Source organism: Armigeres subalbatus, chromosome 2 (assembly GCF_024139115.2).
Source record: "Armigeres subalbatus isolate Guangzhou_Male chromosome 2, GZ_Asu_2, whole genome shotgun sequence".
In the NCBI taxonomy this organism is placed as follows: Eukaryota; Metazoa; Arthropoda; class Insecta; order Diptera; family Culicidae; genus Armigeres; species Armigeres subalbatus.
This window is the reverse complement of record NC_085140.1, coordinates 267,317,115-267,329,925: the sequence shown is the minus strand read 5'-3', so window position 1 is coordinate 267,329,925 and position 12,811 is coordinate 267,317,115. Positions and strand designations below refer to the sequence as shown.

At 39.0% G+C, this 12,811-nt stretch overlaps 1 protein-coding gene across 2 annotated transcripts in view; it reads left to right on the top strand.

Moving 5' to 3' along the window:
• The window catches only part of LOC134212199 (nephrin-like), a 272,459-nt gene that overhangs the window by 194,396 nt on the left and 65,252 nt on the right, over positions 1 to 12,811 (top strand). For both annotated transcript variants that reach the window (XM_062689845.1, XM_062689844.1), the window contains 4 exons: positions 11,151 to 11,264; positions 11,801 to 12,004; positions 12,109 to 12,402; positions 12,489 to 12,619. In XM_062689845.1, the coding sequence (XP_062545829.1) occupies positions 11,151 to 11,264; positions 11,801 to 12,004; positions 12,109 to 12,402; positions 12,489 to 12,619 (743 nt within the window). The remainder of the gene's footprint in view (positions 1 to 11,150; positions 11,265 to 11,800; positions 12,005 to 12,108; positions 12,403 to 12,488; positions 12,620 to 12,811) is intronic.

Below are 12,811 nucleotides of genomic sequence, written 5' to 3'. Positions count from 1 at the left end.
TTCAAATCCGCACTAATACTAATAAAGTTTTGAACTAAATTCAATATTTTAGGGCTATTTTCGGACATACCCTCTATCATAATATATTCATGGCATTTCCATATTAATTTTTCACTTATCAAAACTAGCAAATACTGAGGAATTGCTGGAAAAACGCTGAAAACTGCCTTTTTCCTAAATCGATATTCGTTTGTTCATTGAACGCATACTAACGTTCGAACGTGCGGATCGAACACATACACACTCACTTGATTTTTCACTGGATCTTTTCTCATTGTTTCCTTGATTTTATCACTCCTAAAACATATTCACTAACTGAGTTTCACATTTTTCGTTAACCTTGACTACCAATTAATTCACTTCACGCCCAAAAACTGTTGAAAACTGCTTTGCAAAAATCGAAGTGAGAGACAAATTTGACGACCGTGTTGTGAATGCAATAAAATGCGGAAGACTCAAATTCACTAGCGCAATAAGTGAAATGGTGAGTACAAAATCTACGCGATGCAACTTCATTCAGTCCGAACAATACAACGTATACGCCAGCCAACACGCAAACAAAGATGTGCATACACAAGAAAATAATCATCTCTTCGCCGTTGCCAGATTTATTTGTTGGAAAAAATCATTGCTGTTTGTCGGATTGAACAATAAAACCAAAAATAAATATTTAAACATGTTACGTAAGCTTCTATTACATTCCAAGTGGTGTATAAAAAAAATTAAACCGATAAATACCCATATATTTGATACACCATGGACATGTCTTATGATATAAAATAAACAATTCGTCAAGTCTGGCAACATTATGCATCAGCTGACATATTTTTACCACCCCATTTCCACCCACCCCAGTTGTAAACAACATTTTATTTATCGCTGCTGCATTTCTCCGTACCAATTGCATCACTATTACAAACAAGTGATACAGTCATCAATTTTCAAAACATTGTGATGGAGTCTTGAGCCTTAAATGATTGCGACAAACGGACGCGAAGAAAGAGCAGAAAACACGCAATGGAAATATCCCCGACCGAAGCTAGGCACAATCACTTCAAACGACCATCCTTGCCACCTGACACCAGCGAAAATAATATAGACATAGACGAGTAATCACAGTATCCACCCTCCAGTAATATTGACCCTGCAATGCAAACTGACAAGATAATGGACATTCAACGGAACCTCAAACACGCCATGCCAAAAGAAATCCAGTTAAGGAATATTGACCAACAACGACGAGGTGAAAAAGCTAATCAACAGGCTCAACTGGGACATGATGAATCCCTCGACACAATCGCCAATCCAAGGACTTCTCTACCAATTGCCGCTCTAACCGATTCAACTATTTATGATCAACTATACAATTTACAAGTGCAACAAGGTACATCGTCAAACAGCATTTTCATCTATCCAGCCGACTCGCCGAACGCAAAGCTATCCACATCGAGCAGGGATTTTCCGAGCTTACTCGAAGAGCCTCTGGCAGCAGTCAGCGTAGACAGCTTATTTTTAAGGGCAACACACAAATCATCAAGGCCATTGGGATTGCAATACGCCATATCCAAAAAGTCTCAAATTCAACAGTTATCGAGGAAAACAATTGTAGCTGGAACAACTGATTCGCCAAGCGCGAGGCCTTCCACGTCGACCCTGACCAGGGATGTTCCGAGCTTGCTCGATGAGCCTCTGGCGGCAGTCGACGTGGATTGCCCTCCAACAAGGGCAAGTATTTCACAACTGAACACATGTAGTTATCCAATGAACCCTACACCGGAATACTACTTTTCAGATACAGCTGACTCTCGATCGGTCATCGGCTGGCTCGAGGAGAGAGAGAGAGAAGTGACCTCCTCACTTCATCTTACCAATGAAGAAGTAGCACTCAATGGGATTTCTCAATACGAAAACCCGCATGAATACTCTTCCAGGACCTCTGTCGAATCACTATTATCTCCTACTACTTCAACGAGTACACAACGCACTAATATTTTGGCGAATCGCCGCCATATTGCATTTCAATGGAACATCAATGGCTTGTACCGAAAACTTCCAGATCTAGACCACCTAATAAACGGAAATAACGTACCAACAATTTTGGCTATACAAGAACACCACCTTCGACAAAATGATACACGCAATCTATCACCTCTACTTCGCGGAAAGTACACATGGCGCACTGTGACTGGCGACAACATTTTCCAAGGGACCGCTCTCGCGGTACGAATCGATGAGCCACATTTAGACATCCAGCTAAACACACCAATGCTTACACTTGCAACAAAACTTATGGGACAGTTTCGCTGTACAGTCGCTAGTCTCTATGTTCCTGTTCAGTCATCCCCAAATCTAGAACATGACTTTGACCATCTAATCTCCCAACTAGAACCACCTCTATTGATACTGGGGGACTTTAACACGCATCACGTGGCATGGGGTTCTCCTCGTGACGATAGCAGAGGAAGAGCAATAGTTCGAATTTGTGAGAAATATGACCTAATAATTTTGAATGATGGAAGCGACACGTATACGCGCGGTGAGAGGAACACCGCGATCGACCTATCGCTTTGTTCGAGTAGTATCATCAGCAAAGTCCGCTGGTGCATACATCGGGAGCCAGCAAGCAGTGATCATTATCCAATTGAAATCCTTGATAATAACAGTCCCCCAACTACTGGCAGAAGACGTAGATGGGTTTTCCAACGCGCGAATTGGCCAGCTTTTGAATCAGCTATCTGTAACAACATAAATGTCGATCGAGAATACTCCCCAGTGGAATTAGGAAACATTATTACTGCAACGGCCAAGGAACATATTTCAAGAACATCGAGCACGTCAGGGCGACAGGCCACCCCGTGGTGGAATGAAGAAGCTAAAGCTGCATTAAAATCACGACGTAAGGCGCTAAGGGCCTGGAAACGTGCTCTGCCAGATGACCCAAATCGTAACGCTAAAAAAGAGCAATGGCAAGCAGCAAGAAGGGAATGTAGGTCAACAATAAAGAAGATAAAAAAAGACTCGTGGCAGCAATTTATTGATGGTATAAGCCCCCTTTCAAACACGCAAGAAGTTTGGCATAGACTGAATGCACTAAGAGGGAAAAGACGCCACACTGGTTTTAGTTTAACTATTGGATGCCATCAAACCGACGATCCTAAACTGATTGCTGACGAGTTGGGAAAATATTTCAGTTCTATTTCGGCGACATCGTTATACCCAGACTCGTTCCTAAGGAAAAAAGAACAAATTGAGCAGAATCCAACACTTTTCCCTATCAATACAAATCACCCCTGTGAACCGTACAACAAACCCTTCTCGATGTCTGAACTCCTATGGGCATTAGACCACGCTGCAAGACAATCCCACGGACCAGACCTAATAGCGTACCCAATGTTAAAACGACTTCCTATTCATGTGAAACATAAGCTCCTCGACAGCTATAACCATCTTTGGAGCAAAGGGCACTTTCCTGAAGAATGGAAACAAAGCACCGTTATCCCGATTCCAAAATTAGGAGCGAGATCAAAAGAAGCGTGCGATTTCCGTCCCATAAGTTTGACAAGCTGTAATGGGAAAATTTTGGAACGAATAGTGAATCGTCGCCTGATGACATGCCTTGAAGAGCGCCATCTCTTGAATCTTCATCAACACGCCTTTCGTCATGGTCGCGGAACATCATCGTACTTCATAGAGCTGGGAAATGTACTTGACCAAGCGCTGAAGGAAAATCTCCATGTAGATATAGCCACTCTTGACATTTCAAAAGCGTACAATCGTGTATGGCGTGAAGGCATTCTCCGTCAACTTAAGGAATGGGGATTTGCAGGTAATTTACCCGCCTTCATTCGATCATTTTTGTCCTCTCGTTGCTTCAGAGTAGCTATCGGAAACCAACTTTCACGCTCTTATGTAGAGGAAAATGGAGTCCCACAAGGATCGGTCTTGGCTGTATCGTTGTTTTTGATCTCCATGGAGTCCATCTTCAAATGCCTCCCAAAAGACGTGCGTATAATTGTATATGCAGATGATATAGTGCTGATCGTGATAGGAAAAAACGCGACGCGTGTCCGTATCAAAATGCAAGCAGCAATTAGAGCAGTTGCGAGATGGGCAGCTACGGTGGGATTCCAAATGGCCACAGAAAAATGTTGTATTTCTCACTTATGTAAACATAGACACAACCCTTGGTCTCGAGTCATTACCATAGATGGCACTCAGATTCCCTACAAGAAAACAATCAAAATAGTTGGAGTATCTTTAGATAGACACCTCTCATTTAACCACCATTTTGAGCAAATACGAGCAGATCTACACAAAAGGAATAATCTCGGGAGAATAATTAGTCGGTACCAGACAACCAGTAACCGTAACACTATCTTAAATATTGGCAATAGTCTAATTCTTTCAAAAATCTTCTACGCTGTAGAGATTACATGTCGTAACTACGATCTTTTTATAAAGACGCTGGCATAATTTTATAATAAAATGGTCCGTGAAGCTTCAGGCGTTCTCCCCTCATCACCAATCAAATCTGTTTGCGTCGAAGCCGGAGTTTTACCATTCAACTACTTGTTGACACTTGTAGTTGCTAAACGTGCAGTTTCATATATCGAAAGATCAAACCCAAACCCTCCTGGAAGCCTTATTTTACGGTAGCAAAAATCTCTATCGTACTCTAACAGGAGGTCGATTTCCAAGAGCAGCACCTTTAAGCAGAGTGAGTGACCGGAGTTGGATTGAATCGGAACCTCGAATTGATTGGCGACTGAAGCAAAAAATATCAACTTCAGATTCTTCATTGAAAGCTCAAGCAGAATTTCATTCGCTAGTAGCAAGCAAGTACAAATCCCACTACAAATTATATACAGATGTGTGTGTGTGTGCGTCATCCTCTATCCCTCGCCCATCTGGGGGCGTTGGTCAAGTAGTACTACGAATAATTTGATCAGATCTCATGATCCGTAATGGTGCCCTTTTTGTTACGAAGACTAGTACTGCAAAAAGGATTCACATCTGAAGCAAGACAGGTTTCTTCAGGGAGTGTAGGGTATGGGATATACTAGTTGTTCATAACAGGTACAGCAAAACTTCACAAGGACGCCCTTATTCGTATTAACTACTCAGGGAGTAGAAGGCCAAGAAGAGCCACCGTTGCTAACTAAAGCGTGAACCGGATATCTGGGACTCCCACAATATCCGCAGCAATAGCAGCAAACGATGCCCTGTGCGTATTTAGTATTATATTTTAAGCATTTAGAGATTGGTGAAGAAATGAGAGAAAGAAAACTAAAGAATTGGAACGTGCTCACCAATTTAGTTCGTTCGTCCAGAATTTTGCATTTCCTATCATCCTTTGCTTTCATTCTTGGCCCAACTATGGCTGATTTGATGAGGAAATGTTCTCATGGGGTTAGCGGCTGTGGAAATTCCGGTAGCTGTTAGTGCTTCAATATCTTCAAATGCTCAGAAATTGGGAACAGTTCAAATATTGAAAAATTAAATTCTTGAAACTGAAAAGATGAGACAAAGTAGGAAGTATCAAATATTGAAAAATATGGACCTTTGTATGAAAAATTGAATTTAACAATATGTATAAGTCTAATATAACGTTACATTTCAAAATTCACAGAAATGAAGAATATCAAACAAACTAATTTGAAGATTTCTTTTAATTTGTCATGTGACATGTTTTGGATTTGTATTTGAACTTTCATCGAGGGTAGCAATGCGCTAAATGGGGGTGATAAAGGGCACTGTTTCAATACTCTTAAACAAACTGTTTAGAAAATAATCACTCGGTCCTTAAAATTAAAAATTAAATTTTGATATGGTTTCGTAAATTACTAGTACCCAAAATGATTACCATCATAAATTACACTAAATAATAATCGATAGATACTTATATAGAATATAGTAAACAAATAAAATTTAAATGATACTCAATGATTCCAGACTACGGCAAATTTCTGCGTCGTTCATCAAAGTTTTCCATCTTTCAAGTTCTTCTTCATCCATCAAGCCAGATTTCATGAGTTCCGGAAAAGACTGGATAATATGAATGTCAACCGAATAGCAATGTAACACATTTTCAACAGCACTCTCCATACGAAACCACTTTCTTTAATTTAAAATTTTACATTATATACAGTTCTGCACTGATTGCCGTCTATTTATTTACTATACATACACAACCGCACATTTCGATAGTACACACGCGCACTTTGCTATACATGTGAGTAAATATATTCGGTGGTATACGAATATAAACCCGGAAAACTTCTGGGATGTAGTACTAGCCGAATTTAATGCTATACGCAATCAAGAGAAAAAAAAATCGCTGTCAGAAAATAAAACGCAGCCGTCCGCGCGCAAGGCTTGCTTCGATCCCCCACTACAAATTATATACAGATGGATCTAAAATCGGAAGCAAAGTTGGATTCGGTATATACGGTTCAGATATTACTATATCCTTTAGATTACCTAACCGTTGCTCAGTCTTCTCCGCAGAGGCAGCAGCCTTAAAGCTAGCCGTAGAAACAATAATCCCTTGCAGTCGTCCTGTAGTAATCTTCACTGATTCAGCCAGCGCTCTGAAATCTTTGGAAAGTGGTAAATCCCGCCACCCTTGGATTCAAGCTTTGGACAAGTACGGAAACCCGAACATAACATTTTGCTGGGTTCCTGGACATAAAGAAATTGCTGGCAACGAAGAAGTCGACAGACTTGCTGCTTCGGGGAGAACCAATCAGCGCCAAGAAACTAAAACCCCCGGCGGCGACGTTCGAAATCACATAGAAGCAACCATAAAAAGCTCCTGGAATAAGATATGGTTCAGTGAAACCCAACAATTCTTCAGGAAAGTAAAGGGTACTTTAAGGAACAAAGGACTCTATCACGGCTTAGAGTTGGACATACCAAGCTAACACACGCCTACTACATCGGAAGTGATAGAAATCCTCCCGAGTGCGAAATATGTCAATGTCGGCTCACAGTTGAACACGTGCTTGTTTCTTGTCCAGTTTACGAACAGCTCAGAGATACCGCCGGACTGCCAAGTTCTATTCGAGATATTTTAAGCAACGAACCCACCGCTGAAGATAAATTATTAGCATTTCTAAAAGAAAGCCAATTATTTCATAAAATATGATTGAATTGTAAAACTATAAATTATTGAACCCCGCATCAAATTGTATCTTAGCAATCCAAGAACTTTTCTTTTCAACGGAGGTGAATGAATTTGAATGAATTTAAAACCTCGTTAATAAAATAAATAAATAAATAAATAAATAGCGTTAGAGAAGGTACGCCTTAAGAATAGGCAAAGTAAAAAGTGCTCGAATCGATTATTTGTATGTATTAAAAAGGGGGTCTAATATACAAATAACAAATGGGTGAAGAACAAGAAATTTTAGAAGTTTCTTGGCGATAAGCGTAAGAGAGCGAGATTATTGGGGAATTTACTTAGTTGAGTTAAAAGGTTAAAACGCCATCGTTCTATCCGCTCTCCGTGACCACTCACCGTTGATCATCGAACAAAAATGAAGCGCGAGCGCGTAACAAGGGCCTCTTTATACCCGTAGAAACTAAAACGGTGGGCCAAAAGGCTCGTAACTTACATTATTTTGATGTCCGTGTTAGGAATGCATTACACACGATTCTTTTTTTACACGGGAGATGCGTTCCGTGTAAAAAAAAGTTTTCAGTTCAAAATTTGAAAATCCGTGTAAAAAAAAATTTATGATTTCTCGACGAATCATGCAAAATGGAGCAACTTTGTAAAAAATTTTTATGGGATTTTTTTTACACGGCCGTATAAAAAAAATCCGTGTAAAAACAGAATCGGGTGTAATTGATTGGTTCTGATATTTTTATGGGGTAGGTCAAGAATTGAAAATTTCAATAGTTTATCGTAAATAATCAAAAGTTTTAATGATGATGACAAATTGCAAGTTGCGGAGTCGATTGATATATAAATCTCGAAAATCCATCAAAAGATAAAGGCTCTATTAACGTTCAAAATCTTACATGATTTCGTGACAGTTCCCAATTTTAGATTCTGATTTGACAGCAAGTACCTTCGGGTAAGACGTTGTCTAACGTCAAAAATATCTATTCTTGCAAAACACAGTTTTTATTTGAATAAAATTAACGAGGTGTAGCACGTATTTTAGTCACAGCGATTGCTTTTCCGGCATACTTCAATTCAATTCCCGGCATAAGCGATTTTCACTCAATCTCTCAAGATCTTGATGTCTCATTCTCTCTCGGGACGGTAGAAAATGTGATGGTAACAAAAATATACACGTTCCACGACAACGTGATGCCAGACGGTATTATTCATAATAATTTTTATTTGGTTGAGAAGATATTTTCACTCATCCAAATTCCTTCCAAACACTTAATAGTAGTTTGTGCAACTAGTTGCAAAAAGATGATTTTTTCAGCACGAGTTGTACGTTTATCAAACGAGGCTTGCCGAGTTGGATAAATACTACGAGTGCTGAAAAAATCGAGTTTTGCAACGAGTTGCAAACGCTATTTTTTGCAATGACGAAAAAGGAGCTTTAGTGTGATAAATCTGTATCAAAATGGTACAATTGTATTTACTTCACATGATCAATTTTGCCAAAATGTCATGCTGCTGCAGAAAACAAACAAATCCAATGTTATCATGCCATATTGTATGCTAGACAGACCATAAAGTGATAGATAAACCTGCTTTTAGAGAATTTGATGTCATGTCCATTAAATTATTTCATTAATTACGTGACACAGAGAATACACTGTTTGAACACTCACCCAAGTTAATTGAGCTAAATCTGGTCATAGAACTATTGTTCTAATGCTGGTTTTTCATTATAGCACCCAAATGAGTGCTATAATGGACATTATGCAACCCATTTGAGTTGCATAATGTTCATTAAAGCACCCATTTCATTGGTATGGAAAAGTAGGCCATTCTATCACTCAAACGCCAACTGTAAACCAGGTATTATGATCATGAATTGCAAAAAAACCATTTTTTTCGTTTTTTGAAATCGAGAGAATTATAACTAACATGATAGCGTCAATGTATTAGACAATTTTTCTGTTAACGATGAAGTATTATTTTCATACCAAAAAAAGTGATTTTTTGTTCGGTTTGAGGATACAGTTTTAAATGTGTTCTAATATGTTTATAAAAGTTCTAGTGAAATGAAGAAATAGGAAGGATTGTAGTGCGTATATATATATATATATATATATATATATATATATATATATATATATATATATATATATATATATATATATATATATATATATATATATATATATATATATATACTTTTCTGGGGCATACCACCTAATACTGCTTGTTATTTGAAGCATCTTCAATCCACTAAACTTTATCTTGCTTTTATAATGAGAATGGCGCCCAAATAATATTTCGCCAAAGACGCCGGGAATCCGCACTACGGCACTTTTTGAACATTCTTCTTCTTCTTCTTCTTCAATGGCTCTACATTCCAACTGGAACTTGGTCTGCTTTTCAACTTGGTATTCTATTAGCATTTCCTCAGTTATTAATTGAAAGCTTTTCCATGCCCGCCATTGTATAAGTTAAGTATGTACCTTGTGTGGCAAGTACAATGGATACACTATGCTCAAGGTGTCGAGAAAGTAAATATTTGAATATTTGATAAAAGTTCCTAGCTATCTACTTGGTTTGAATTTCAAATTTATTCATTCGTCAAAATAAGAGTGGTAAAATGTTCGAGAAGTTATAAAAAGAAGCTCAACATAGAGAAAAATAGATGAAAGGACTACATCCCCCCTAGTTATCGGAAAACTATAAATAACTTGTAATGGCGTTACCGACTGGATTTGCTTCACTTATTCAAATTTTGGCTTTCTCAGTCTGTTGAATTAAGAACGATTAATTGTATACGTTCCCGACGTTTCGGCCGAATGGTTTTGGCCTTTCTCAAGGGTCGCTAAAACATGTATTAACATTCAACATATGACATAGAACAAATAAACATATAATTAACTACTCACTAAGGTCTATCGTCTATCGTTAGATGCGGTTCTCCACTTCAGTTGCTCGGAGAGTTTTGCCATGACACATTTCTAATATTGAAAGTGCTGATATTCTATTGGCTCTATCTAATATTCTTGGTTGTGTTAGAGTTAGACTGAAGGTGTGGTTGTGGTCTATGGCATGTTTCATGAGGGCAGTTTTGGCGATTTTTGATAACTCTTCTTCTGTTTATTACCTCAGAATGCATGTTCGCTTTTTTATCGTTCTGAGGTGATAAACCACAAAGAAATCCGCTGCTTGTCACTTTTATTTAAAAGAGGGTAAGTCAACGAAGAGAATTCTCTCAAATCAAATACCTTTTCATTCCTTTGTTTTCGTGAAGTCCAGGAGCAGTAACCCTATTACATAATGAAAATAATAGCAAAATACCAAAAGTTGCAGCTTTGATGAAACGTCCTTGGTTACGGTGCGGTGGGGCGTTTTGCCCAGGCACTTTTTGAAATCCATTTTTTCACGACTTTCTAAAAAAGCTTTATTACGTGTTCTCAGTAATATTTTTGTATGACTACTCACAGGCAATGCATTTGCGACTTTTTGGACTGCCAAATAACACAAAGTTTGCATAAGTTGCGTTGAAAAGTAAAAATTTATCATAGATATTGCCTTAGGGGGGCATATCATACCGTCTTACCCTAGGGTAAAGACATCATGTAAATTATTTCGAAAAGATTTTTTTCGGGTTCGGCCGGTTCCAGATCTATGTACTAATAAAATTGTAAATTATAAATAGTAAAATTGTCACAAAGGAATATTTTACATACGTGTAAATATTCCTGCCCGGGAATTTTCTAGATGAACGGCAATACCAAGCTGCTAAAGTTTCAAGAAAAATATAAATCCGTACATTTTTTCTACAGAAACCCTTCTCATTTGGATTGCACAAAAGCTCACCATTGAAAGAAAAGTGTTAATCGGATGTTGAATAGTGAAGCACAGCTTTCACTCTGTCGAGAGGGTTGGTTTGTACGCTTGAATGGAGTATGGAGGGAATATTTTGAATGCAGTCGAGTGAAGGTTGGAAAGAACGCAATGTTGAATGTTTAACTTTGTTATTAATTATTTACAGTGCTACCGGAGCAACCAGTGGTTCTGGATCGCTGGGGACGGCTGATGAACGGGACCAAGCTCGGACCCAAGGAGGAAGGCGACGACGTTGTTATCACGTGCCGCGTTTCGGGAGGTAAGCAATAAGCATGCAAGTACAAGGTGTGACTTTGGACGTTGAATTATTTATTACGTATGCGTTCTAACAAATTGTCAACAAGTTTTCAATTACGATGGACAAAGCAGTGACAATTTGTGGTACTGATTCAAGGCACCCTGAGTATAGGATGATCAATTATGTATTCTTGTTGGTTAAAAGCAGACAATATAAACAGAACTGATTTAAATTGGCTTTACTAACATCGCTGTGAATACTTTCAATAAACGGCGTAACGATTTCAATAAATTTATTCTTCAATGTATCTTGTTCTTCATTAAAGTTAGTTAAAAGTTATATGAACTTTTTATTATTTTATGATGCTGTTTGACGGGCACAAACATGCTGTCCATGCAAAGAAATCATCTTCTGTACACGTGTCTTTAATTCGAAAATAACAAACCTCTGCTCTCCAGGCCAACGGAAAACACAATTAATTAGTCATTTAGGTTAGAAATCGTACACTCACACCAACAATATCAAACCTAATATCAATATATATCCATTTTTCGCAGGTCGACCACAACCCGAAGTGCGGTGGTTGATCAACGGGATAATTGTGGATGACCAGTACGAGCAAAATTCCGGCGATATAATCGAAAATCGGCTGCTGTGGCCGACAATCCAGCGCAGCGATCTAAATTCGATATTTACCTGCCAGACCATGAACACCAAGCTCGTCGAAGCGAAAGAAACCAGTTACGTGCTGGATTTACACTGTTAGTACATAACTCAACGCAGCCATTAATTATTTCTCGATTTCGATTCTAATGTTGCTGCCCAACCGACCCAACTACATATTTTCCCACTTGTTTGCTTTTAGTAAAGCCGCTGTCGGTGAAAATAATTGACCCACCGCAAGCGCTGGTAGCGGAAAATCGCTACGAAGTGTCCTGCCGAAGTTGGGGCTCCCGGCCCCACGCCATCATCACCTGGTACAAGGGCCGGCGTGAGATGACGCACACCAAGGACGATACCCAGAACCACAACAACACCATCTCCACGCTTGTCTTCTCGCCGAAAATCGATGACGATGGCAAAAATATGACATGCCGAGCGGAAAACCCCTCCGTCAAGGGATGGTTCCTGCAAACCACCTGGAAAATGAACGTCGTCTGTAAGTACTGCACGAGGATGATATTCCGCTTCAATTGAAGACCGTGCTTTCTAATTGAAACATAATAATTGTACCATTTGCGATAGATGCTCCACTCGTTTCGATCCAGCTGGGATCGACGTTGGTTGCGGACGACATAAAGGAAGGGGACGACGTTTACTTTGAGTGCCACGTGAAGTCGAACCCTTCCTGGAAGAAGCTGCTGTGGTTCCACGATGTGAGTATTGTTTCGTGATTTTCTTGTGATTTGGCATTAGTCTGTGAAACGTCTCACAAGAATCCTTCTTGGATTGTTTGCAATTACTTCAAATCCACTACAGTACAATTAACCTTTTGCGCTTTCCACATCGCTTTTGAATTTTGGTGTGGAAATTGCATAAAAATTTTGCAGAAAAAAGTATGGTGCCAG